Source organism: Nycticebus coucang, chromosome 19, assembly GCF_027406575.1.
Source record: "Nycticebus coucang isolate mNycCou1 chromosome 19, mNycCou1.pri, whole genome shotgun sequence".
In the NCBI taxonomy this organism is placed as follows: Eukaryota; Metazoa; Chordata; class Mammalia; order Primates; family Lorisidae; genus Nycticebus; species Nycticebus coucang.
The window spans coordinates 23283928-23310316 of record NC_069798.1 but is presented as its reverse complement, the minus strand read 5'-3'; the positions used below and the strand labels follow the sequence as shown (position 1 = coordinate 23310316).

General features: G+C 42.6%; 1 protein-coding gene across 1 annotated transcript in view; it reads right to left on the bottom strand.

Annotated features, from left to right (window-relative positions):
* The window catches only part of DSG2 (desmoglein 2), a 48168-nt gene extending 35360 nt beyond the window's left edge, over positions 1-12808 (bottom strand). Inside the window, exons 1-2 of the mRNA XM_053571668.1 lie at positions 12651-12808; positions 12303-12543 (exon numbers count right to left, since the gene is read on the bottom strand). Of these exons, the coding sequence (XP_053427643.1) occupies positions 12303-12347 (45 nt within the window). The 5' untranslated portion in view covers positions 12348-12543; positions 12651-12808. The remainder of the gene's footprint in view (positions 1-12302; positions 12544-12650) is intronic.
* Between the last annotated feature and the right edge of the window lie 13581 nt (positions 12809-26389).

The following is a 26389-nucleotide window of genomic DNA, read 5'->3' as shown; positions in this document are numbered from 1 at the left end:
AAGGTTGGCCCTTTTAGAAGGGACTTCCTGTTCTGAAGTCACCTTGATGAGTTTCAACAAGAAGAATCCAGGAAGACTCCTGACTCTGGGGATGACAGCCGCTCCAGGTTGACAGGGCCTCTGTCGGAAGTCTCCCTCTACAGCAGAGGACCCCACGCTTTCTTCTGTGGTTCTATGATTCTATGGTGAGGTGACCTCTTCAACTTTCGTATCTCAGAATAAACAATGTTATTAATGTTATCACAGATAGGATGTAGAGAGATAGCAAATAGTTTAAAACACTGTTTCAATCTCGAGGCATTTTAATGGCTTATTTTTCCATTCAGTCTGAAATAATTTTATAGAGAAGGGAAGGAGTGTGGTCTGACAGGGCTCAAATAGAGAAGCTCTAGCACTTGCTGGTTGTTCTTTAACTCACGCCCACCTCAGGGCTGTTATAGAACACTTGTGCTGTTCCCCTTTCTAAAAAACCCTCCTGAGCAGGCAAAATGTTTTTAAATTCTTGGTTTCTCCCTTCTGCCCTGAGGGTTTGAGGGTCCTTGGTTTACCCTCAATCCCTTCATAAAGTGTTCTCAGCTTTAGCTGAAAAAAATCAAATGAGATAAAATCAAGGAACTAGAGCCACTAGTGTATTTCCTCTGGTCATACATCCTGATTTTTCGATTTGTATCAACAGAGCTGGAGGTCCTTAGCGGTCTCTGTCACCACAGAGGTGGTTTTGGCAGGATCTCTACAGTCGTAGAAACTTAAACATTCGGACGAGTTCAGGTGACTTAGCACAGATCTCCACATGATCTTGGTGAGCTGCTCTGGGGGATTTCACCTCCCATACTCTTTTCTTAGTCTTACTTTGGGGAAAGGGGAAGAAAAGGTAGTCTTTATAAAACTTTTCTTTTTTTTTTTTTTTTTATGAAATTTCTTAATTTGCAGCTAAACGTCATGATTAGAAAAATCACAACTTATAAATGGCCCAGACACTTATACGTTCTTATAGCAGCCTCACTCAACAGCTGATTTAAATATATAATTATATTTTTTCACAGTTGCTAATTAAAAAAGCAATAACCAAGAAAAGCAACATTTTCAACCCTCCTTTTTAAATTTTAAGTTTTCAATTGATAATTTATCATAACATTTCACTTGCTTTTCAGATGTTCCAGCCAATCTTAATGTAACAAGTATGATTTTAAGTGAGTCATAGTGAAGTTAGCTACAAAGAAGACATTTCCTTTGAAAATGTTGACTCATAGAATTTTAAAGTATGGATTTAGTGATGCTAGGCTGCACTTGACTCGTTAGATCATGTTGTGAATTATGATTCCAAGTAAAATTTTGTGTATTCATGGATAGCATCTATTCTTTTCTTTCTTCTTCTTTTTTTTTTTTTATCTTGGCATAGACAAATAAATTGAAGGCCCAGAAAAGTCAACATTATTTTATTCAGTGTCAAGTCCCTTGGCTAAACCATTAAAAAAAAAGTTGTTACCAATAAAGTAGGCTTTTTAATATTTAATCTTTTCTACTCCAATATTTTCTCACCAGCATGTTATTAACAGTGATTCTCAAACTTGAATGGCATCAGAATTGAGCTCCAACCCAGAATTTCTAATTTAATAGGTCCAGGGTTGGGTGCAAGAATTTGTATTTCTAATGAGTTTCCTGGTGATGCTGATGTTGCTTGGTCCTGGGATCACAGTTTTTAAACTCATTGTGAAATCACACATTATCAAGGGAAAAGGAAGAAGGGAGCCTGGGTAATTTACAAACTGGATAATGATCCCTTAAGTACAGAGAGACGTGTGAAAAGATGTATTCTAAATCAGGAAATACAGTAGCTGTGAGTTATTCCTACCACAAAAAAGATTTTTCACTTAGCTAAGGATTAATCAGCTAAAGGATTATTTTAAAGTGTCTTCCCCTGCTCCTCAGCTCTGCTAGTTTAAACTTTACTGGTCTCTGAGCATTTGTCGTTTCTAAAATATTTTACCATTTTATTGGTATGTGTTATCTGTTAACAGCCACAAACGCTTTTAGAATAAGGCAAAAAATATAAGTAGATCTGACTACTACATTTCATATAACTTGACAGACAAAAAAATGTAGTCTATTTTCACTTTTTTTGCTGAAATGTATTCTTGACAAGTACACTAAAAAGTGAAGTGAAGAACAACAGATGTTTCCACTGAGATGTTTAAGAAAACCAAGAATGTCAAATTGTCACTTTTCACCATTAGATGGCACTGCTCTGTCAAAAAGCCAAAACTTCAGGAGGCACCAACAACTGACACCAAGGTCGGCAGCGGAAACACGCATTTTCAAATGACCTCAAAAATAAACGCACAAACCGCAAACAGTTAAAATCAAGGGCTTTAGAAAGCTGTATGGGCACTTTTGCAGGACTGTATCTGTGAAGTTTACATTTCTTCTTTTTTTCCTTTCTAGAATGATTTTAGCTTGCCATGAAAATGAACTAATTACCCAGCTCCAGAAGTTCAGACCTTGTTAATAACTATAGCAAACTAGCATACGGGCAACTCGTGGTGATGCCTCTGGATTGACAGGCACCTGATGTCAGGTGAACTTGGGTTCTATTTAGCTTTGCCCATTAACTTCCGCTAAATCCAGGGACTGGAGACTTAAAATCTGTCAGGTTCTCTTCCCTACATTCATTCCTCTTTACCCCACTGTAGGCTCCGAGATCCTGGGACAGTCCATGGGCACCTATAGCAATGCTGGGCACATAGTGGAAGTGCAATTTGTGATTGTTCAATGTACGGGGTGGACATCAAGTTCATGTACAAATCACTGTTAAATTATTTAAACTGCACACGAACTTTATGTCTAGCCCTTATAAAAGTTAAATGAAAATTTACTACTCAGCTTATCTGGGCATTAAATATTTCTCTTCAATATGTGAAATTCAGATTATTATTCCAATTTTTCCAAACATAGAGACTGTAATGCTCATATGTTTAAAGAACATTTATTTCTATGTCTACAGCATTTAGCTAGTTTATAGGTAAAAGGGTACAAAGATCCTGAAGATGCTTATACTTTAGTAGGAGAGATAAAGTGTACATAAATTACTATAATACTAAGCAGCCTCCGTAGTCACAGGAAAATAAAATTACTATGAGGTAGTACACATTAATAGGGTAACTGACAGCTACAAAAATAGTTCTGGGGAACTCTGAGAAATCAGAAATAACTTTCTCCTGGGGAAGGTTTAGGGAGGAACTGGCAACGGGCTTGGCCTGGGAGAGCGGACAGAATCTGCATCTGTGCAGGTAGAGGAAGGAAAAGGCCAGAACACAGAGGCTCTGAGGGCCAAGCACGAGGAGCAGTCAGTCTGGCACTTGGACTGTGCCACAACAGTGAGTAGGAAATAAGCACAGAAAGTTGTGCTGCGCGTCTCCACTGGTCTCCCAAGGAGTGAGCCGTCACTGCTAGCCTCTGATCAGGACGAGTAGGACACTAGTGCTTCTGGAAGATTTGCTGTGCAAAGATAAATGGCAGGAGATGGCCCAAAGATTAAAGTAGAGAAGAGCCAGGGAGATGTACTGAGGACCAGCACCAGGGGAACAGCAATGAGATAGATGGATGGGGGCAGGGGCCTTATGGAGACAAAACTGGTCCTCGGCAATGCCCCATATGTGGACCAGAAGGAAGGAATTAGAGGGTGCAAAAGTTTTAAGCGTGGCTAGAAAGATCCTGGTGGCTAGGAGGATGCGGTTCCCAGGGCACAGGCTATAGAATCCAGGGAATGTTTCTGAGTAGACAGGAGAGATGCTGAAGAGGAGGCAGAGCAAGGCAGTGGGGCTCCCTAGCTGGCAAGGCGGCCAGGCAGCCACACACACACTGCCCTGAACACGGCACCCGTGGCCACTGCTGCCGCCACCACCCTCCTTCCTCACCCCTCCCACTCCTGCAAACTCTCCACTGTGCTTGTTCAAAAATAAAAAAACGGGGGTGAGAACCACTATGGAGTTGAAAGGACCCTCAGAGTATTGAGGAAGCAAAGGAAGGAGCTATGTGACCGGGGAGGAGATGAACAGTGTTAAGAGATGACCAGGCTAGGACTCTCGTCCAGTTTCTTCATAGCACTTCTGAGGTCTACGGAGAGTGAATCACTAAGATGAGGCAGTGGGTATGGGGAATTTATTTTCACTTTTTAGTTTGCCTTGTAGGGGACTTGAAAGAATAGTAAGATGGAGATGTTTCTGGGGAAATCTGAACTGTCTCATCTCTTCTCATTTCTGTCCATCCCAATCTGCCCTCTCAGTCCCCATTCAGCCAGGCAGCAACTGCCGGACCGAGGAAAATAACTCACTGATCACAGTAATTCACAGTAAGGTGTGATTCTAAGGCAAGATCTAGAACTCTGTTTGCCAGAGTAGGTGCTGAACAGTATTTGTTAAGTGAATGAATGTACCAAGGCTTAATTAGCCCCAGAGCATTTGCCATTTATTTATTTAGAACAGAGTCTCACTCTGGGTCGAGTGCCACGGCGTCTTATCTCATTGCAACCTCAAACTCTTGGGTTCCAGTGATCCTCCTGCCTCAGCCTCCCTTAGTAGCTGAGACTATAGGTGCCTGCCACTACGTTTGGCTAATTTTTCTGGTTTTAGTAGAGACAGAGAGAGGTCTTGCTCTCACTCCAGCTCCTGAACTCAACGAATCCACCCGCCTTGGCCTCCCAGAGTGCTAGGATTACGGGCGTGAGCCACCTCTCCTGGATGGCATTTGCCTTTTAAATAAAAAGATGGAGATAAGTAAAATGAGTCCCTAATGAGAACGTCTTAACTATTTGCCCATCACTGTTTCTCAGTGTGGGTGCTGACAGCACTTTGAATAGGAAAATTCTTCAGAAGAGACCAGTTGTTCGTGGAAGCTCTGCTGATGTGGGAGGCTGGGATGCCAGTACTTGGCCAGCGGCTCCTTCCGCAGGCTCCACGATACCGTGTGTTTATCACTAGTACTTCTCTTATGGTTGCACATTTGGAAGTTAGCCATTTGCTTGTTGCACCATCCTAAACTGTGAGCTCCATGCAGGGAGAACACGTCTGGCTTTTTCTTTTTCTTTTTTTTTGGGTTTTTGGCCGGGGCTGGGTTTGAACCCGCCACCTCCGGCATAGGTGACCGGCGCCCTACTCCTTGAGCCACAGGCGCCGCCCACGTCTGGCTTTTTCATAACCCTCCAGTGTCCAGCTTGGGGCAGGGATTCACCAAATAGCGGTCATATGTGGTGAGTTTCTTTCCTGTGGGTACTTCTAACCTCACCATTAGATTGCGATAGAAATCCTGGTGTTCCAGGTTTCCTCACTGTAGTCACCAAGCCTTGCATACGATCAAAGTCAATACATTTTGTTAATAATATGAAAATTTTTAAAAATTACAATGCCGTATATGACATACTTCTGAACTTGAACTAAATTAAGACACTCTTTCATCACATAAAGACTACACATTTATAAGGCATTATCAGAGCTATTAAAATCTGTGGCCCATAGAAAGGGGGAATAAAACCCTAGGATTAAGAAATGTTCACATACACCTAAAGCTCATTTATGATTTCAATTGAGGTTTCTGATTTTTACTATAATTTACAAGTTTTCAAAAACACCAATCCCTATTCAATGTGCATTTTTCCCCCATAAATATTTGTATGTTTTACTCATGAATGAACTACTTTGCAAAATTTAGGCCAGTAATTCTCATTCTCATCCATGTTTCATAATCACATCAACTGGAAAGTTTCTAACAATAAATATTCCAAGATCTTAGCCTTGGAGATTTTAATTTAGCTGTCAAGTATTTTTAATGATCAGGGAAAATTTAGACCAATGAATGCTCATGTCTTTTTGTAAAATACTTGCCTGAAGTTTATAACTAAAGAAAATTTCTCTCGAGTCACCATTTTCCCATTACCTACTAATCTTTAGAAACAAAAACACAACAAGAAATCCTATGTTTCTAAAATCCCTGGATGTGATAATGGACTATTCTTATGGCTTCAATATTTACCATCTAATTTTTACTTAAATTGATCTTTAAATCTTTTTTATTAAGTTACATATAAGAACATTAAGCGTAACTGTATTGTTATGGATAATTTGTAGATAGTTGAATCTACTTGTTATGGGCTAAATTTTGTCGCTCAAAATAAGATCTATCGAGGTGCTAACCACCAGTATCTCAGAATTTGGAAATAGGGTTTTCTTGTCAAAAGGGGTAATTTGGGACATGGACACAGACGGGCACCAAAGAAAGACAGTATAAAGGAAAAGAAGCGAGAACAGCACATGCATACGGAGGGCTGGAGATGCATCTAGAAGTCAGGGAATGCCCCACATTGCCAGCAAAGCACCCAACAGTAAGAGGAAGGGGGAGGAGACCCACAGGTTTCAAAGGGAGACCGGCCTGGCTGACCCTGTGATTTGGACTTCTACTCTCCAGAACTGTGAGAGAATAAACTTCTGTTGTTTTAAGCCACACAGTTTTTGTACTTTGTTAGAGCCACCCTATCAAATGAACGCACTGCTAAATATCCCTGCTCACTGTATGACTTGCTGCCACTGAATCCTGAAAATGTACTTTCACTTTAAAAGACAAGTGTCATTAGTGCAAAATCGAGGCAACCATCAGTAGATCTCTCCCCCAACTGTCCTTCTTGGCAATCGGGCAAAGCCTATGAATCCCTTCTAAGAAAAATGTTTTTCAGTTTATAAAGTGAAATATTCTGGATTATGAATGAGCCCAATTATATTTAAATATTTATCAGAATTTTTTTAAAATATCAATTTGTTGTAGATGACACAAATGAATAGAAAAACATCACGACGTTCTTGGACTGGAAGATGTAATCTTATTAAAATGACCATATTGCTTAAAGCAATTTATAGGTTCAACATTTTCCTATCAAACACCAATGTTGGTTTTTATTTTTTGTTTTGTTTTTGTTTGTTTGCTTGAAACAGAGTCTCACTTTGTCACTCTCAGTAGAGTGCCATGGATGGCGTAGGGGCTCACAGCAACCTCAAACTCTTGGGGCTCAAGTGTTCCTCCAGCTTCAGCCTCTGAAGTAGCTGGGACAACAGGTGCCCACCACAACACCTGGCTATTTTTAGGGATGGGGTCTCACTCTTGCCCAGGCTGGTCTTGAACTCATAACCTCGAGTGATCCACCTGCCTCAGCTTCCCAGACCACTAAGATTACAGGAGTGAGCCACGACGGCTGGCCACCAATGATGTTTCTTACAGAACTAGAAAAAACAATTTTAAAGTTCATGGAACCAAAAAAGAGCCTGAATAGCCAAAGCAATCTTGAGCAAAAAGGACAAAGCTAGACATATGGCATTGCCTGACTTCAAATCGTATCATAAGGCCACAGAAAACAGAAACAGCCTGGGGCTGGTAACAGACATATAGATAACAGAATAGAAAGCCCCCAAATAAAGCACTAATTACCGTCAACTGATTTTGACAAAGTTCATAAGCATATACACTAAGGATATCCTTTTTTTTTTTTTTTGTAGAGACAGAGTCTCACTTTATGGCCCTCGGTAGAGTGCCGTGGCCTCATACAGCTCACAGCAACCTCCAACTCCTGGGCTCAAGCGATTCTCTTGCCTCAGCCTCCCAAGTAGCTGGGACTACAGGCGCCTGCCACAACGCCTGGCTATTTTTTGGTTGCAGTTTGGCCGGGGCCGGGTTTGAACGCGCCACCCTCGGTATATGGGGCCGGCGCCCTACCGACTGAGCCACAGGCGCTGCCCAGGATATCCTTTTTAATAAATGGTGCTGGGAAAACTGAGTCACCATATGCAGAAGAATGAAACTGTACCCTACATATAAAAATCTACTCAAGATGGATTGAAGACCTGAATGTGAGACCTAAAATTAAAAAATTACTGGAAAAAAACCCAGGGAAAAGTCTTCTGGACATTGGTTAGGCAAAGAATCTGTGATTATGACTTCAAAAATATAGGCAACAAAAACAAAAATAAACTACAAAGCTTCTGTACAACAAAAGAAATAACAAGAATGACCAGACAACCTACAGAACAGGAGAAAATATGAGTAAAGTATACATCCAACAGGGGCCTAATACCCAGAATTTACCAGGAACTCAATTCAACAACTTTAACAAGCCAATTAAACAGGTTTTTAGTTAATTATTAAAAAGTGGGTTAAGGGGTGGCGCCTGTGGCTCAAGGAGTAGGGCGCCGGTCCCATATGCCGGAGGTGGCAGGTTCAAACCTAGCCCTGGCCAAAAACCAGGAAAAAAAAAAAAAAAAAGTGGGCTAAGAATAGGAACAGACATTTTTCATAAGAAGACAAACAAATGGGCAACAAGCATATGAAAAAATGTTCAACATTACTAATCATCAGAGAAATGCAAAGGAGAACCACAAGGAAGTATCATGTTATACCGACCCAAATGACTACTATTAAAAAGACAAAAAATTACAGATGTTGGCGAGGATGTGGAGAAAAGGGAGAATGTAAATTAGTGTAACCTCTATGAAACACCGTATAGAGATTTCTCAAAAAACTACAAGTAAAACTTCCATAGATGATCCAGCAATCCCACCTCTGGGTATCTGCTCAAAGGAGAATAAATCAATAACCAAAAAAGATACCTGCACTTGTATGTTTATTACAGCACAGTCACCATAGCAAACATAGGGAATCAATGCAAGCATTCATAAGTGGAGTTATTAGATAAAGAAAATGTGTTATACTATAGAGCTATAAAATACTATTCAGCTATAAAAAAGGAATGAAATCATGTCTTTTGCAGCAACACGGATGGAAGTGGAGGTCATGATCCTAAATGAAACAGACACAGAAAGACAAATATCCACGTTTTCACTTGTGAGAGATAAATAATGCACACACAGAAGCAGACGGTGGAGCGACAGACAATGGAGACTTGGAGCAGGGAGGGTGGCGAGTGAGGGAGGTTGCTTGGTGGATGCAACGTGCATTGCTTCAGGGATGGATGGATTGAAGGCCCAGACTTCACCACAATGCAATAATATATCCATGTACCAAAACTGCACTACAGACACGAATATATACAAATATAAAATAAATGGAAAAAAATACCAATTTGTAATGCAGCAAAATCACATACTTCATTAACATATTAAAGATCTAGTAGGAAATCTATTAATGTCTTAGTGATGTTCTGAATAAATGGTATATTGAGATGTCACATATGAAAATAATTGTGGATTCTACTGTGTCACATTGAGATGTCACAAATGGTATATTGAGGTGTCACATATGAAAATATCTGTGGATTCCATTGTGACAAAGTCACAGGCACTGTCATACACTATTGCAATGTCTTTCCTACACTTAATTTAAAGAAATACTAAACTTCAGAGAGGTTAGTGAAAATACTTATGTAATTAATCCCCCCACCATCTTTAGGAACTCCATGAATTCTATCTATAGACCATTTGAGAGTTGATTGGTTCCAGATAAAGAACTCTTGAAGAGGGAACATGATTTGGTTTGATTCAGAAAATTGTCTGTTGTATCCATTTTGACACATTCGTCCTAAATGTATGATAGCTATGTGGGTGACGCTCAAGTTACCTTCTGCCTCCCTATACTCCGAAGGACAGCTAAAGACCACAAATCATAGATTCCTTTGCAGGCTCAGTTCTGAAGGTGATTTGGGTTCAAGCAGTATCTGGGTAAAAACTAAAAGAAGGAAGTGAAGCAGAAGCTCTGTGCCTGCTGTTTTAGCTGGCAAGCGCAGATGTGGATATAGCTGGGTTTCTTTCAGCAGTCTTACCATGGCTATACTACCCTGGATTCATGAGTGCCAAGAGGCGAGGCAGAGATATTCATGCTGTTATACGTCCTAGCAGGTGCGCGTCATGGCTGAGAAAATAATGCCGGAACACAGCAGTTTCCAGATGGTGGGAGCCGCAGTGTGGTTTCCGATCACAGGAGAGGAAGCAGCTCCTTAAGTGGTTGGGTTCTGCTGTGTGGTTCTGAAGTTAATACTAACAGTTCGAACTGGAGTCTGTCTTCTCAATCCTTCCAACAGTTACACAGTCAACTTAATGCCCCGAAATAAGCCTCTTCTTGCTTTAACTAGCTAAAGTAAATTCTTTTATCTGCAACCGACCTCTGACCCAACAGACTACAATTTATATTCCTTCCTATAAAGGACCTGTTTCCTCAGGAACCATGTCTGTTATATGAGTTGCTTTCCACTTCTTTTTTCTTTTTAACCAAAGAATACACTTTCAATTTTAAACACAGTGGGGGGAGGAGGAGTGAAATCCTGAACGGCTCATTGTTCTTTGAGCAAAAATAAACATACTCAAATTTATATCACAAATAGTGTTATAGAAAATATATAAAAGAATCCAAGAATTTTGCTCCTGTTCAGTTGATTATAGTCACTTGTATCATCTTAGCTCACAACAACTCAAAACTCTTGGGCTCAAGGGATCCTCTTGCCTCAGCCTCCCCAGTAGCTAGGACTCCAGGTGTGTGCCACCAAACCTAATTTTTCTATTTTTAGTAGTGATGCGGGTCTCACTTTTGCTCAGGCTGGCCTCAAATTTCTGAGCTCAAGCAATCTACCCACCTCCGCCTCCCAGAGTGCTAGGATTACAGGCATGAGCCACCATGTAGGCCCACGATAGTCACTTTTAAAGTCTATTACTGCCCAATAAAGTAAAAGTATATTGTTAAAGTGAAAAATATACCTAAATTGTTAACTTGATTCTCTGTAAGTGTACAAATTGGCCAGATCGCTATGCTATTTGAAGACTAAAGGTAATTTCTTTTCTAATATGGAAATGTATTATTTAACCCTCAAAGGGAGCCAGGTGCTTTCTTAATGTGTAATTCTTAACCAGGAAACATCAATTGCTCCGATGTTCCCGAGGCCAAAAACGAAGCCCCAGATCATGTCTTAGAAAAGTTTTATTAACAAGATGAATTTGCAGGGAAAGTTACCTTAATATCATGGGCAAAATGAAATGGATAAATACAGCATGAAAAAGAACTATGTGCTGAAGTTCTGGAGGTCCTAATTATCATGCTGTTCCAAATGAGGGCTCACTGAAATCTCTGGATTGGATTTAATCATGCTTTTTTCTGTTCGGCTTTATTTTATATATATGTATATATACATATATATTTTTTTTTCTTCCCCCTCTCACCACACTCTGGAATAGATGCTTTTAATACAGTATATATATGTGTTTTTAGTTTTAATCATTATGAAAGAAATGTGACTATAATTTGTATCAAATATCTCCAAGCATATATTTGTGAAATCTCCGTAAGGTGAATCCTCACCTATACACAGGGTAACTTTCACTTCATCAAAATCAATTTAGCATACCTCTATAAGCCAGATATGTTTCTTAATTATGTGCAATCTCTTTTAACAAACAGAGAAACCAAGGGGTTAAAATTCAGGTTCAATATAGAAACCAAGCCTAAGAAATCTAGACCCAGGGCCTGAATGTCTCCTCGTGGGTGAAACCCTTTTATTTAGAGGGTGATCTCTGAAAATCTCATTACACGGTGAAATGAGATTTAGTTTTCTGTAACTTTTTAACTGAAAAAGTCTTCCAACTATTACATATGTTTATTATCTTTAGTACTAGGAAATTGTTTTAAACCATGAACTTTGGGAACTTCATTTAAAGCTTTAACTATCGTGTGGGTGATTCTCCTAACATCAATGAATGTAGCTTTAACATACAAAAAAGTTAACCTTTGTAGAACACCTTTAAAAAAAAGAAACTATTTTTAGCCCATTTTTGCACTCTAAGAAATACAGGTATTTTCCTGGTTTCCCCAGCTCACTGACGCGCACCGGTGGTGGCCACAGAACCTGGGGAATGGAGGGAAAACGCTAAGGACCTTGGAAGAAGCCACGGGAGTCGCTCCCTTCTGCCTCCATGTTTCCCGTCGGCGAAGGCTGCAAACAAAGCCCGATCCCCAGGAGCGGTGTTCCTCGCCCCGGGACTCCCTGCACCTACACATCACTGAGTAAGAGGGCCTATGTGTTCCGAGAAGAAAAATAGAACTTCGACAGGTTCCAACCCTCCTCGGCTCCAGCCAAGAAAATTTTCCGAAGCCCCAGGTCCGATCTCGCCGCAGCCTGCCCAGCTCCGTCCCACCTTGGGGCGCCAGGAGGGCGCGCCCGGCAGGCTGGTAATTCACCGACGCAGCGGGCAGGTCGCGGCGCGAGCCTGGCGCCAGCCAGTGCCCTCCCCGCCCCTGGGCTCCGCTTCTCGACTCAGGGCACTTACCAGGAGAAGCAGCAGGACGCACCGGCGTCCCGGGCTCCGCGCCATCGCACCCTCGCCTCCGGCCGCTCGCTCCACTCCGCGCCGCCGCTGCCCGCGTCCCCGCGCGCGCGCGCCCGACGCCTCCAGGTCCCGGGCTCCTGGCCGTCCGCGCGGCGCTCCCTCCCTGCCTCCCCGCCCCGGGGCCGTCTTCCCTGCTCCAGCCGCGCGGCCCGGCCCAGAGGCACGGTCCCAGGCGTGGTCCCTGGAGAAAATGGAGCCAGGGGCTCGTCTGAGCTGCTAGCGCGGAGGTGGGGAAAGCCGCCGAGGAGGGAGGCGCGGGTTGGACTCCCGCCCCCGTCGCACAAGCACCTGGGTCCGTGACGTCCCAGAGTTGGGGACCGTGGGTGGCAGGCCCCGCCCTGCCGTTTTCTCCTTCCCGATCCCCTCCTCCCTGGAAAAAGGCTGGGAGGAGGGAGCCTCCGGCGAAGCTCGGCCTGCTGAGCCCCAGCCCAAGGGCAAACCTTGCCCTAAGCATCGGATCCCGCGGGGTTGGGCCTGGCCTCCTACTACCGCCGAAAGGGTGAGAGGTCCGGGACTTGGTGACTGTGCGTTAGGCCCCAGCGCAGGTGGCGCGGGGAAGAGACTGGTGACATATGGACCTGCGTCCTCACGGCAGCTACGGCCACGGTGCGTGGACTCCGCTCCCGGGATGGCTGTCTCCGCAAAGGCTTCTCACCTCTTCCCAGGGCTCTTTCTTCCAACAGTTTTGCAACTTATCTGGCTCAGGGAGAAACCAGAATCACCGGAAGTCAAAACATAACAGTTGTTTGAACCTTTGTTGGCTGGACAGAGCTAGGAAAAAACTACAAGGTGTGAGGAAATACATACTCTTCCTTATGACTTAGAAATTCACTTAGAGTGCACTCCTAGTGATCAGAAGTTCTGCTCCAAGAGCTGGGTGGAGGGGGCCTGGCTATCTGTGCCTCAGTTTCCAGATCTGTCAAACAGGGTTAATAGCGCTCAACACAGAGAGATGTTAGGAGAATTAAATCAGAAAATCTATATGGAGTGTTCTGCAGTGTCTATCACTTAAAGGTTCACTGAATGATGGTTAAAATTATAACAATATTATTGCAAGGTAAAATGCTAAATTGACCTCTCTTGAAAAGCAGAAAGTGTGCATGGGCATCCAAACACTAAAATTAGCCCTAGATTAAAGAAGGAGGGAGGGGTAGGGAAAGGAAAAGCAAAGAGAGGGAAGGAGGGAGGTGGGTGGGGCCTCGGTGTGTGCTACACCTTTTGGGGGCGAGACACGATTGCAAGAGGGATTTTACCTAACAAATGCAATCAGTGTAACCTGGCTTATTGTACCCTCAAAGAATTCCCCCCCCCCAAAAAAAAAGAAAGAAAGAAAAGAAACGTCTAAGAGGCTTGGAGCCCGTAGCACAGTGGTTGCAGCACCAGCCACATACACTGAGGCTGGCGGGTTCGAACCCAGCCTGGGCCAGCTAAACAACAACTGCAACAAAAAATAGCCGGGTGTTGTGGTGGGCGCCTGTAGTCCCAGCTACTCAGGAGGCTAAGCCCAGAAGTTGGAGGGTGCTGTGAGCTGTGATGATGCAGTACTCTACAGAGGGCGACATAGTGAGACTCTGTCTAAAAAAAAAAAGAAAGAAACGTCTAAGAAAGGATAATTGGTTGAAGTAGTGGGAGAGCCTGTATAAAGGGTTATAAAGAGAGATTTTGCATTAAATTTGGCCAAGATAGCAGAGTTCTGTGTAGGGTCCAAAGTGCCTCCCTCGCCCTTCTTGAGTATCTCTTTTCTCTCCGCAGTTCCAATCTTGCCAATTTTTAAAGATCCAACATAATTGTCATCTCCTGGTTAGTCCTTTCTTCCCCAGCCTTCAATGGCTACTCCCTCTTTGAGCTGAGAGAAAAACCTTCTCCACTGTTTGTTTAGGGCTTACCTGCTGAGTGAATTTTCTCATGGCTATTCATGCGGCTGTGTTTAGTGGGTTAAGGACTAAGCATCTAGGAAGTTTCTGCATAGCTCACCACTCTGTGTCCGGTACCATGGGAGACTCTCAGTAAACACTGGTTATGTAGTGGAAGCTGGGGGAAAGTACGTGTTTCAGTTTTCATTCCTTTCTTCTGAGCTAGATGTGAATGGAGCACACCTGGGTTATATTCTCATTCTCCATCATGCTGGGAAAGCTCCTAATTAAAGAAGGCAGGCCTTACCGAAACACACGCACAAAGGGTCTCAGGGAGCTATATGTCAGTCCTGCCTTAAATTACTATTCTTGCATTTGAGTCCTATTGACAAGTACTTATGCCTCAATTGGCAAGACTTTGGTTTTGGTATCTTCATTAGTAATGAAGATAATTATAGCTTCCAGAATGAGAAATAATAAATGCAAATTTTATTTCTGTTGTGTTATTCGACATCCCCTGAAGGCTATCAAAGTCAATTTTAAGGTAGTATTCTTTCTGTAAGATATTTATCCCTAAGGCTTGAGTATAGGTGATATACCATCTAATGACATCAGATGTCATTCCTGAATTAATTCCACTTTAAAAATTCTAAAACTTTACCGGGTGCTGTGGCAGGTGCCTGTGGTCCCAGCAACTTGGGAAGCTGAGGCAAGAGAATTGCTTAAGCCCAAGAGTTTGAGGTTTCTGTGAGCTGTGACACCATGGCACTCTACCAAGAGTGACATAGTGAGACTCTGTCTCAAAAAAACAAAAAAAAATTTTTTAAAACTTATGACTCAAGGGACTTATTGTGAATCAAATGATTCACAACTAACTCCCTAGCTCCTGACTTCTTCTTTTTTTTTTTTTTTTGTAGAGACAGAGTCTCACTTTATGGCCCTCAGTAGAGTACCGTGGCCTCACACAGCTCACAGCAACCTCCAACTCCTGGGCTTAAGCGATTCTCTTGCCTCAGCCTCCCGAGTAGCTGGGACTACAGGCACCTGCCACAACGCCCGGCTATTTTTTGGTTGCAGTTTGGCCAGGCCGGGTTTGAACCCGTCACCCTTGGTATATGGGGCCGGCGCCTTACTGACTGAGCCACAGGCGCCACCCACTCAGCTCCTGACTTCTTTATGCTGGGACGAGAGTAAATCTATTTCATAAATCTCTGTGCACAGAAACAAATGTGGCTATTACTAACAAAGCACTAAAACTTGTTTTAAAATAAATTGAAGTGTTAATAGGATGTGAAAAATTTAACTTACAGGGTTTTCTTTCCTGCCAAAATTAGTGAACGTTATGGTAAAGGTATTTAAGACCCTTAGAATTCATTAGTTCATAACGTATTTCACACAAATAATTGCCTTTAACATCTAGATAGACTGGAAATATCTATCAGAGTTAACATTTTCTAGGCTACTTTCCCACAGGTGGGAATAATCGTTAATGATTGCTCATTAAAATCACCTCTTTAATATTATCTAAAATTTTCAAAGAAAGCGTTCATAAATACCAATGAAAATTAATGTATCACTTTTCCACTAACACAGTCTCCTTACTCCCCACACTTCTTAGCATTAAAGATTACTTAATAACTTGACATTTCTTGGCTAATGGTTTGGTAGATGGCTGGCCATTTAATTCCAGTGACAAGCCCAATGAATATATGTATAAGAATTAATGTTTGAGAGGTGAGAGCTAAATCTGGCTGCTACTCTGTTGCTGCTGAAACCACCGGGAGGTTTTGATCTACATCCGGTTGCTCATCACACAAAAATCCAATTATTGGGACAATAAGGATTGCCAAGGAAGAAAAGAATTTTTAATGCTACGAGTGTCTTGTTGGGAGAATGAGAGAGGTTGCCTTAAATCAGTCTACTTGACAAAGGGATAGCCTGGCTTTTAAAGGAGCAGTCAAGTGCTTTGAGGCAGGTCCTGGTTTATCTTCTCTCTCAATGCTACATGCATTGGAGGCAGATTGTGAGAGACGGTGAATCTTGGCATCAGGAAGTCTGCTCTGGAGCCTACGGAACCTCAACTCTTCAATGGAAAATCCATCACTTCAGGCCAGGTGTGGTGGCTCCTGCCTATAATCCCAGCACTTTGGGAGGCCCAGGCAGGAGGACCACTTGAGGCCAGGAGTCCATCATTGCTGGAAAACAGCTCAAAGGGTCAAATAGTTAAGGGAGAGGATTATAAAAAAATATATAGGGGTTCATGGAGCTGTTTACTCTAATGCCTTATAAGCAAATCGTAGAGAAGTGGGGCTGTTACTATAAGAAGGTTATTGTGGTGAGGAGGTTTACTCATAAACATTGATTAGTAAAGGGTCCGTGGACACAGGACAAACTATGAAATGCCTACAGGTATTTCAAGAAGGGAAACAAAAGGAAGAATGTGTTTTTAGTTTTATTCCACTTATTTATTCCATGTTGAGCTTGTCCCTGTTCAGCAAACATTTCATTTGTATTTTATTTGGAATGCAGATAAATAAGCGTCCATCCAAAGAACTAAGAATAGAGACTTACAAAATAATATAGCTATAATTAATTATAAAATAATATTATATAACTCAGTGGTAGAACTATGTGCAGGGTAAAATGTGAACAGTGAAGAGAGTTCCTAATTCATTCTTTGGACCATGGGATTAGAGAAGGATTGTTTGGGGAAGGTGTGGTGAAGAGGCTGTTGGTGAAGAGTGAGGGGCTTCAGCTTTAGCTGTGAAGAAAGCTGTCTTTTCATCACCAAACAGGGAAATCAGAAGGAAAATCTGACACATGTTGAACTTGAGATATTAGAACAATATCCAATTAGAAAAGTCTAGCAAGTAGTTTGAAATGAGAAAGAGAACACAACTGCAAATGTATTGGAGAGGTAGAAGCAGTCAAATTTCGTTTCCATTTCTCTGGCTGTCCTTAATGCACTTCTTTTTCTTTCTTTCTTTCTTTTTTTTTTTGAGACAGAGTCTCAAGCTGTTGCCTTGGGTAGAGTGCTGTGGCGTCACTGCTCACAGCAACCTCCAACTCTTGGGCTTAAGTGATTCTCTTGCCTCAGCCTCCCAAGTAGCTGGGACTACAGGCGGCCGCCACAACTCCAGCTCTGATTTGGTTGTAGTTGTCATTGTCGTTTGGTGGGCCTGGGCTGGATTCGAACCGCAAGCCTCAGCGTATGTGGCTGGCGCCTTAGCCGATTGAGCTACAGGCTCTGAGGCCTTAATCCATTTCTTATCCTTTGCCTATTTGTAAAATATTTATGTCTTGTGAGTTTCTGCCCTTTTCTTGTTTTCTTCTTGATAACAGGCATGATTCTGTGGCCATTTCCATTGTATAAACCCATCACAACTTTCTCTCCAGAGCTTCAAACAACGGATGTCACCATTTGGGTATTTCATTATTTTTTTTTTTGCAGTTTTTGGCCAGGGCAGTGTTTGAACCCACCACCTCTGGCATATGGGGCTGGTGCCCTACTCCTTTGAGCCACAGGTGCCACCCACCATTTGGGTATTTCATGGGAACTTCAAACTTCCATAATAATTTTGTAGGAGTATCAAATTCAGTATATTGACAAAAAAAGATTTCTCTTCCTCTTCCATCTCTGCAACGCTGCTTCCTCATGTGCCTAACTCAGTCAATGGCAGCCCTGTTAATGTGGCCACCAAAGCCAGGACCCGGGGTGCCACCCTGATCCTCCTTTTTCCCTTTTCTTTTTATCCAGTTACTTTTTTTTTTTTAACCTCTCCTTTAGTTCTCCATGACCCTGTTCAAGATGATTCATACACCCTGCAGCAGTCTTAGGGTTGTTTCATCCAGTCTACCACTCCACCCATTTCTTGTTATCAAAATTGTTAATTCCTTAAGAGCAGAGGCATATGATATTCGTAGCTGGCCCAACCCTTTGAATCCAGCACATATTAGATAATCAATAAACATATGTTGAAATAAGTTCACATACTGGAAAAAGTTAATTTTAAATGAAAAAGGAGTATTGTAAGGGAAAGTGTTTGGAATATCAACTGTGGATGAATTAATAGTGGATCTGGTTAGAAAATGTTAGTCTGTGGTGTATATGTGTGTGTGTGTGTGTATGCACGTCTTTCCCACCACCACCACAGCCTAGCAGCGGAACCAGGATGGCAGTCGGCGGGCTTGAGTCAGGGTTGTCGAGTGTCCTGGCTCATGGAGTTGTGAGTGGCCAGGAGAGAGCTGCCCAGGGCCCAGCTGGAGGAGTTCTGGAGCCAGTTGAGAACAGTTAGTTACATGACCTGTACAGAAAGGGGAGGGGATCGTCCCTTCCCTTAATCCTGGAGGGGGGCTTGTGGTCTTATTCCATGGAAGCCAAGGCAGGAGTCATATCACAGACATTAGGAGTCAGGATCTTGAAATTCTCATGGACTCTCCAGTTGGATGGACCAGGAGCCTCCTGCACCTAGGTGGAGATGACTTCCAATGAGAGATAGGGAAGAACTTTGGTGTCTTTCTGAGTTGTAAGGTAATCAAAGCCCAGCAGACTCCAAGCCATGTCATCTACCAGCACATACTCGGGGGGGCAAAAATAGCCCTGAGATCCTAGCCACAGATACCAACCCCCCAAAAGAGTGAGAGCCCGGGACTCACCATGTCTTGTGGAGCACTTCCCACGCACTTTGTGAGTCAGTGCACCAGCATTGCCTGCTTTGGGTGCAAAGCCCCAGAGCCCAGGTGCTTTAAGGAGATTGCTAACATTTAAGAGGTAGAGAAGGAGGGGAAGCTGTAATGGTTATTTGGTGCAATAGAGAAAAATGAAACCGTCTGTTCTTGGGTCTCAGTAAAATGCCAAAACACACCTTTCAAGATGTTTTGGAAATAAGTCACACTAATGTTAAGATGTGGTCAGAAGGTAATAATGCTGGACTGAGGTACGTATGAAACAGACAACAGCTGTGGGAAACCCCCGCAAGACCTTGATGCCTTGGCAACACCGCTCCCTCCCACTGATTAACGTTGAACTCCTTTAGCGCAGGCCTCCTTGGGGCTGTGAAATGTACCTTACCAGGAGGGCGGCACATTAATCCATTACCAATCACCAGGGGTGGTCCACCTCAGTGCCCTTGCATGTGCTGTTCCTGTCCCTAGAAGCATCTGCTCCAGAAATGTATGAGGTCTATTCCGTATACTCTTTAGTTTTTTTCCCCCTCAAAGGTTACCTTCTGAGTGAGGCCGCTCCCTGACCAATGATTTTTAAATTGTATTAATTATCCCCCACACCCTGAGCTCTCCCTCCCCTTTTCCTGGTTTATTTTTCTTCTTGGTATATCACAATCTAAAAGATAGTGATTTTACTATTTTCTTATCAGTCATCATTCCCTGAAATGTAAACTTCATGGAGGCTGGGCTTTTTCTCTGTGCACCGCTATGTACACAGCACCTAAAACAGCTCCTGGCCCTGCAGACCAAATAAAATACAAAGGAAATGTTTGCTGAAAAGGGACAAGCTCAACATTGAATAAATAAGCGGAATAAAACTTAAAAACGTATTCTTCCTTTTATTGCCCTTCTTGAAATACCTGTAGGCATTTCTTGTTTTGTCCTGTGTCCATGGACTGTGTCCATGGACCCTTTACTAATCAATGTTTATGAGCAAACCTGCTGACCACAATAACCTTTTTATATTAACGGCCTCACATCTCATTACATGAGAGCTGAAAGTATGAACAAGTAAGTGAATACATTTTCAAAGTTATTTTAGAAATTTGTGCGCGCGCACACACAAAATGAACAAGGGGAAACGAATGAGAGACTATTAGATTCCTGAAAGGATATGAGTAACTGTCACCAAAAAGGGATGCGGGTGTGGCGGGAACCTGGTTCACTGTGGACAAAATTCTTTCACCTGATGATTTCCTCAGGCTTAGGGCACTGCTAAAACTGGGGGCAATGGGTGAAGTTGAAGGAGCTCACAGGTCAGTATGTACCATTTCTGTGTTCTGTGAGACTCCCTTTCTTGCAGGGGAAACAAGTTGAAATTGGAAGATCTCCTTTCCCTCTGGAGACAACAAAGCACACATTTATTACAGGAGGGCAGCAGTGGATTGTTATCTACTCATCATAAATCTCTGGCTTTGGTTTCACGCTAGGATTTGTTTATGGGAGTTCTTGGAAAGATAAGGGAAATAGCAGTGGTGAGGAAGGAGAGGAAGGGAGTCCTTGGTTGCTAACAGCAGCTCTGGGCTGCAATCCCTCACTGACAAGCTTGCAGGATTATAGGGGCAGGCACAGCAGTATTTCCTGAGAGTGTCAGACAGTGACTAACAAGCCTGGGGAGATACACAGGAAAAAAACCTCAGAAGACAGAAAAAAAAAATTAAACTGGTTTCTTGGTGGTTATTTCTTTCATTTGCAGACAGTGACATTCTTGCTTGTAATGAAAAAATGAGATAAAAGCAATAAAATGACTTTAGAGAGCAAACCTGGAAGTCAGGGATTGGGTTTAAAAATCTTTTCAGAATGATCTAGAATGATAAGCAGAATGACTTTGGCTAAAAATGCAAAATTTCAAAAAATTAATTTCTCTTCTAAAGAGAAAACAAGGACTTAACAAATTAAATTACTTTAATTTGCTTTAAAAATTAGTCTTTTTGGTGGTGTTTTTATTTAAGTGCCTTACTAGTCCGTGTAGTAATGTGTTAATTATCAAGGTCTGAAGTTTGTGAAGTTTACTTTGTTAAAATGACTGGAGCACATTTAAGGCTATTCAATAGTGATGTTACTCACTGCATTTTGTTATTCCCATTTTCTGGAAAAAAGAGGTGAATTCCATCAGGGGATGCCAAGGGGGCCTCAGCTTAGTGGGAACCACTACTGTGGAAGTCACACATGTTTGAGATGTACCGGAAACAATTATAACATTGTTATTCTGAATCCCGAATTAGAGATTACAAATGGAAAATTAGTTCTATTTAGTAATTTAAATTTTCTAGCAAAAATAATTGAAAACCTTATAATATGATCAATAATAATTTGATCAACTCAGTTACATGTATACACACCCGGGGGACTGGGAAGGTGAAGCAGTCTTCCAGAGACTGCAAGAGAAGAGAACCAAAACATTGTCTTTGGGGTCTAGCATTTTAGATAAATGCTTGTTTTTAAACCTATTTTGTTCAAACTGTATATAGTCTTTTTTTAATAGACCTAGATTGAGTTACATCACCTCTTCTAATTCTCACTCAGAGGTTTTATGAGATAGAAATATATTTGAACATTAAGCAAACTGGTTAAGCAAAAAGTTTGATACAAAGAAAGCAATGGGGAGAAAAATTGCTCTGGATAATTTAGATTTAATTACCACAGTGATCCCCTTTTTTAAAATTGAATGGTTAAAAGATTTTTCATAATGACCATTAATATATGTACCTTGAAAGCTGGCCTCTTATTTAGCTAGGCTGTTGCCTTCCCTTCCCTCTCCTCCCCTAGCCTCCTTCTCTTCCTTTCCCTCTCTTTTTTTTAAATAGAGTCTTACTCTGTCACCCTGCTGTAGAGTGCTGTGGCATCATAGCTCATAGCAACCTCAAGCTCTTAGCCTCAACTGATCCTCCTGCCTCAGCCTCCCAAGTAGCTGGGACTACAGGTGTCCAAAATTAGGCCAGGCTAATTTTTATATTTTTAGTAGAGACAGGTCTCACTCTTGCTCAGGCAGGGCTCAGATTCCTCTAAGTTCAAGCAATCCACTCTCCTCAGCCTCCTGGAATGCTGGGAATACAGGGATGAGCCACTGTGCTCAGCTCTTTTCTTCTTTTTTTTAATAATTGGCTTTTGCTTTATTCTAGTTTACATAGGACAGCCCCAATCCCAAGGCTTAGCTCCATGTGGTGTCCTGATTCTGAGTAAATAGATGAGGCTGCTTGCAGCCTGGGTGGAGGTCTGTAAGACAGGATGTGACTGGCTCCACTACAAAGAATTCTGTGATGGATTAGCAATGCCTGCTGTGGCAATGCCCCCCCCATCCTTGCCTTAGGGGGTGGTTCTGCTACCCAGGCTACTCTCGCTGGCCAGGGGGCTGAGGAGGCAGTTCTGTGAAGGCCATCCAGGGGGCTTCCTGGGGCCTGGAGGACACAGCATACACCCTAGGCCAGAGGGAGCTTGGAAGGGTAGCCCACACAGGGTCCCACAGGAGCCTGCACACTGCAGGCCACACTAGCATTCCCTCCTTATCCTCTGAAGTCTGTCTCCTCCAGGAGAAGACAGATGGCTGGCCTCAGAGGGTTAGCCATGACTTGGGGGTAAAGTCATTTTTAGAGGGCACAAAGAAATGGCCTTTACCTCTAGATGAACCTTCAAAACTGTCCATCCAAACCAACAAGGTGTTATCTTCTGTGCACTACCAGGAAACTTATATTGAGTAAAAGGGCGGTCTTACTTTAATCAAGTTCCAGAATGAGGTCACACAGCTTCAAAAAGCACAGTCACAGCACAGTGTACGAGGGTGTGTCTAAAGCAGTATTTCTAGAAAATACCAAAGAGACCAAACATGCCCCCGACTCGGCCTTTGTAAGGCTCTGGGAGTGTATCCGGAGTCAGCTGGGTCCTGCACTCTCTGCCTGTGAGTCTTGCAAGTTTTCTTCAGGACTTTTTCCATTTGCTGTTTCTCCCGCATCTTCTCTAAGGCCACCTGGGCCGCGCGCACTTGTCTGGGGCATACGACTTCTCCTCCTGGTTCTTTTTGCTCGTCTCCATCGCTTTCAGGAGTTTCACCTCATCTGTGTCCTTCTTTTTCTTCTTCCGAGGCCTTTCACCTTCAGGGTCCCTTTGGACTTGCTCGCAGGCCTCCATGCTATTTGCCCCTGGGCAGTTGACTTCATTTCCCTCAGCACCACCACCACCATGAACCTTGCTTAACTTCAGCTGAAACAATATCAGAATGACATCATGCCTTTAAAGAGAGTCACACCCATTTCATGCCGAATCAGCTACCATAAAGGTTAGTCAACAAAGACTCTTGTGACTAATTCTCTGATGGGTATGAGAGAGGAAGAAAGTGTATCATTATACTTCTTTCTTAACTTTGGGATTAGAACATTCAGCTGAAGTAATCAGTAAAATTGATGACAACTCAACTAGTTAAGCAGAGCAGATTTGCAGGAAAGATTTAGAGTTGAATACAGTTAAATCATGTAAAGAATTACTCTATAGGCTGGGCGGGATGGCTCATGCCTATAATCCAGCACTCTGGGAGGCCAAGACTGGTGGATTGCTTGAGCTCAGGAGTTTGAGACCAGCCTGAGCAAGAGTGAGATCCCCATCTCTAAAAATAGATGGACTTTGTGGCAGGTGCCTATAATTCCAGCTGCTTGGAAGGCTGAGGCAGGAGGATCACTTGAGCCCAAAAGTTCGAGCGATGATGCCACTGCCCTCTACCCAGGGTAACAAATGAACTCTGTCTCAAAAAAAAAAAAGAATTGCTCTATGATTCAAAAAAATGTCATGGTGAGTTTTCATTGTTTGACACATTTCACTGGGAGAATTAATCAATTCCTTAGAATTTTCAATAATTGAAATCTTAAGTCAACAGGATATGGTCAATTGGTCAGAATGTGAGATTTTACTACGATTGTGTTCATGTACACACAGCTGGTTCTACAGGGACAGATGTGACATATGTGATTTGAGGAACATTGGACAGTATCTGTTCCCAAGCACTTTATCTCCTGACCTATTGATTAATGACAATGAAAATTCACTTTGTTTACTCTATCAACAGATTATCTAAATATTACAGAAACATCCTACAAGGAGGAATAACAAAGGAACCTTTTGTGACTTTTACTTCACTATGAATTAATTTCTTAAACAATTAAAAAACTTATCTGTTATTGCCAGTTTTTAGAGAGAGTGGGCAGTAGTGAGTACGAAGACATTGGGTATATCATGTGCTAGAAATAAGGAACACGCATGCAAGGTAAAGATATATTTGCTTCCTTCCATATTATGTGTAATCAGCTAACTTTTAAAATAAACTTTTCACTTGGCTAGTATCTTAGCACCATATATCAGGTAGAAACTGAACATAAAAGTGTGCTTACTTTTTTGTGCAGTTAGTCACTATTCTACTAAAATTATCTAACATATATATTCTACTGGAAGTTATGCTAATTAGTGCCATTCTTTTCATGCTAATTTTCAGGCAACTATTTTTTTCTTCCATTCTTTTTGTTGCTTTTTTCTTCATTTTTGGCTGGGTTACTTGTCTTCAAGCTCTAGAATTCTTCTGGTTGGTCTCAACAGTATTTTGAAATTCCCTAAATGACTCTTTCATTTCGAGAAATTCTGTTCTATATTTTCTTTTCTTTTTTTTTTGAGACGGAGTCTCACTTTGTCGCCCTCCGTAGAATGGCAACCTCGCAGCAACCTCAAACTCTTGGGCTTAAGCGATTCTCTTGCCTCAGCCTCCCAAGTAGGTGGGACTACAGGAGCCCACCACAATGCCCGGCTATTTTTTGGTTGTAGTTGTCCTTGTTGTTTTTAGCAGGCCAGTCCTGGTGCATGTGGCTGGCGCCCTAACCCCTGAGGGCAAGCTCCTTCTATCTTTTCTTATGCTGTGTACCCTTTTAGGGAGTTTTTCACCCATGTCCTGAATTACTTTTTTGGTTTCTTTGTATTGGTTTTCAACTTTCTCATGAATTCCATTGATCTTACTTGCCATCCATACTCCAAATTTCATATCTGATATTTCAACAATTTCCTGTTGGTTGAAGTCCATTGCTGGAGAGCTAGGGTGATTCTTTGGGGCTGTTTTTTTCATATTGCCAGAGTTAGCAATATGGAGCCTCTTCTCTCAGCTCAAGAGAGATAGCTTTGTGGTACCTATTCTCCTCTGCTGGAGAGGGAGAGGTCTCTGGGTGGTGGAGTGCTTGAGTCCTTCTCTCAAAGACTGGCCAGGCAGGAAAGGAGCAGGTGCACTGTAAGCTGGTATCACTCCTCCTCTTCTGCAGCTCCCTGGCCCCCTGTGGTTGTCACAATCCAAGCAGGTGCTGCAGGATATTTGTGTGGAGGGGTATGATGGTCCCAGACTGATGTTGAAGGCTAGGGTCAGGGCAGGGCAGATTTCTCTCTGCAGAGGTGAGTGGCTGTCAGGGTTTGCTTTGCCTTTAAGTGCTGGGTCCATGGGGACTTGCTTTGCCTGGCTCCTCCCGCCTTGTGGAGTGTGACACCTGCCCACAGGTTTCAACAGAGCTCCTGGTCTCCACACTCCCTCCTTGGCAGGGATGATGAGGGGGTAGTTGAACTTCTAGTAGATGCAGTATTTTGGGGCTGGGACCTCAGAATGGTGACAGCTGCAGTGCCCATGGAACCCTGCTTGCCTTCCCTCTGGAGCAATGCCCTGAGGTAGTCTCTAGGCAGCTCCCTTTGTCTGTCCAGCAGCCTGCTGTGGTGGAAGGGCTCGCCAGCATTCATTATTGCCTGTCTGTTTTTTTTTTGAGACAAAGTCTCAAGCCTTCGCCCCGGGTAGAGTGCTGTGGTGTCATAGCTCACAGCAACCTCAAACTCTTAGGCTCAAGCAGTTCTCTTGCCTCAGCCTCCTAAGTAGCTGGGACTACAGGTGCCTGCCACAATGCCCTGATACTTTTTTGTTGCAGTTGTCATTGTTGTTTTAGCTGTCCCAGGCTGGTTCGAACCCATGAGCCTCAGTGTATGTGGCTGGCGCCCTACACACTGAGCTTCAGGCACCACACTACTGCCTGTCTTTTTGATAAAAACCTTTTTTACTGGAGTGAAATGATATCTCATTGTAGTTTTGATTTTCTTTTCTTTGATGACTATTGATGTTGATTATTTTTTCCTATACCTGTTGGCTATTTGTATGTCTTCTTTTAAGAAATGTCTATTCAGATCCTTTGCCCTTTAACTGGATTATTTGATTTTTTCCCTACCAAGTTGTTGGAGCTCATGGTACATAGTATATTTTAGTTACTAATCCCTTGTCAGACAGGTAGTTTGAAAATATTTTCTCCCATTCTGTGGGTTTCCTCTTCACTTGGTTGATTGTTTCCTTTAGTATACAGAAGCTTTTTAGCTTGCTGTGGCTGCATTTGTCCAATTTTGCTTTGATTACCTGTGTTTTGGGAGTATTACTCAAGAAGAGTTTGCCTGGAACAA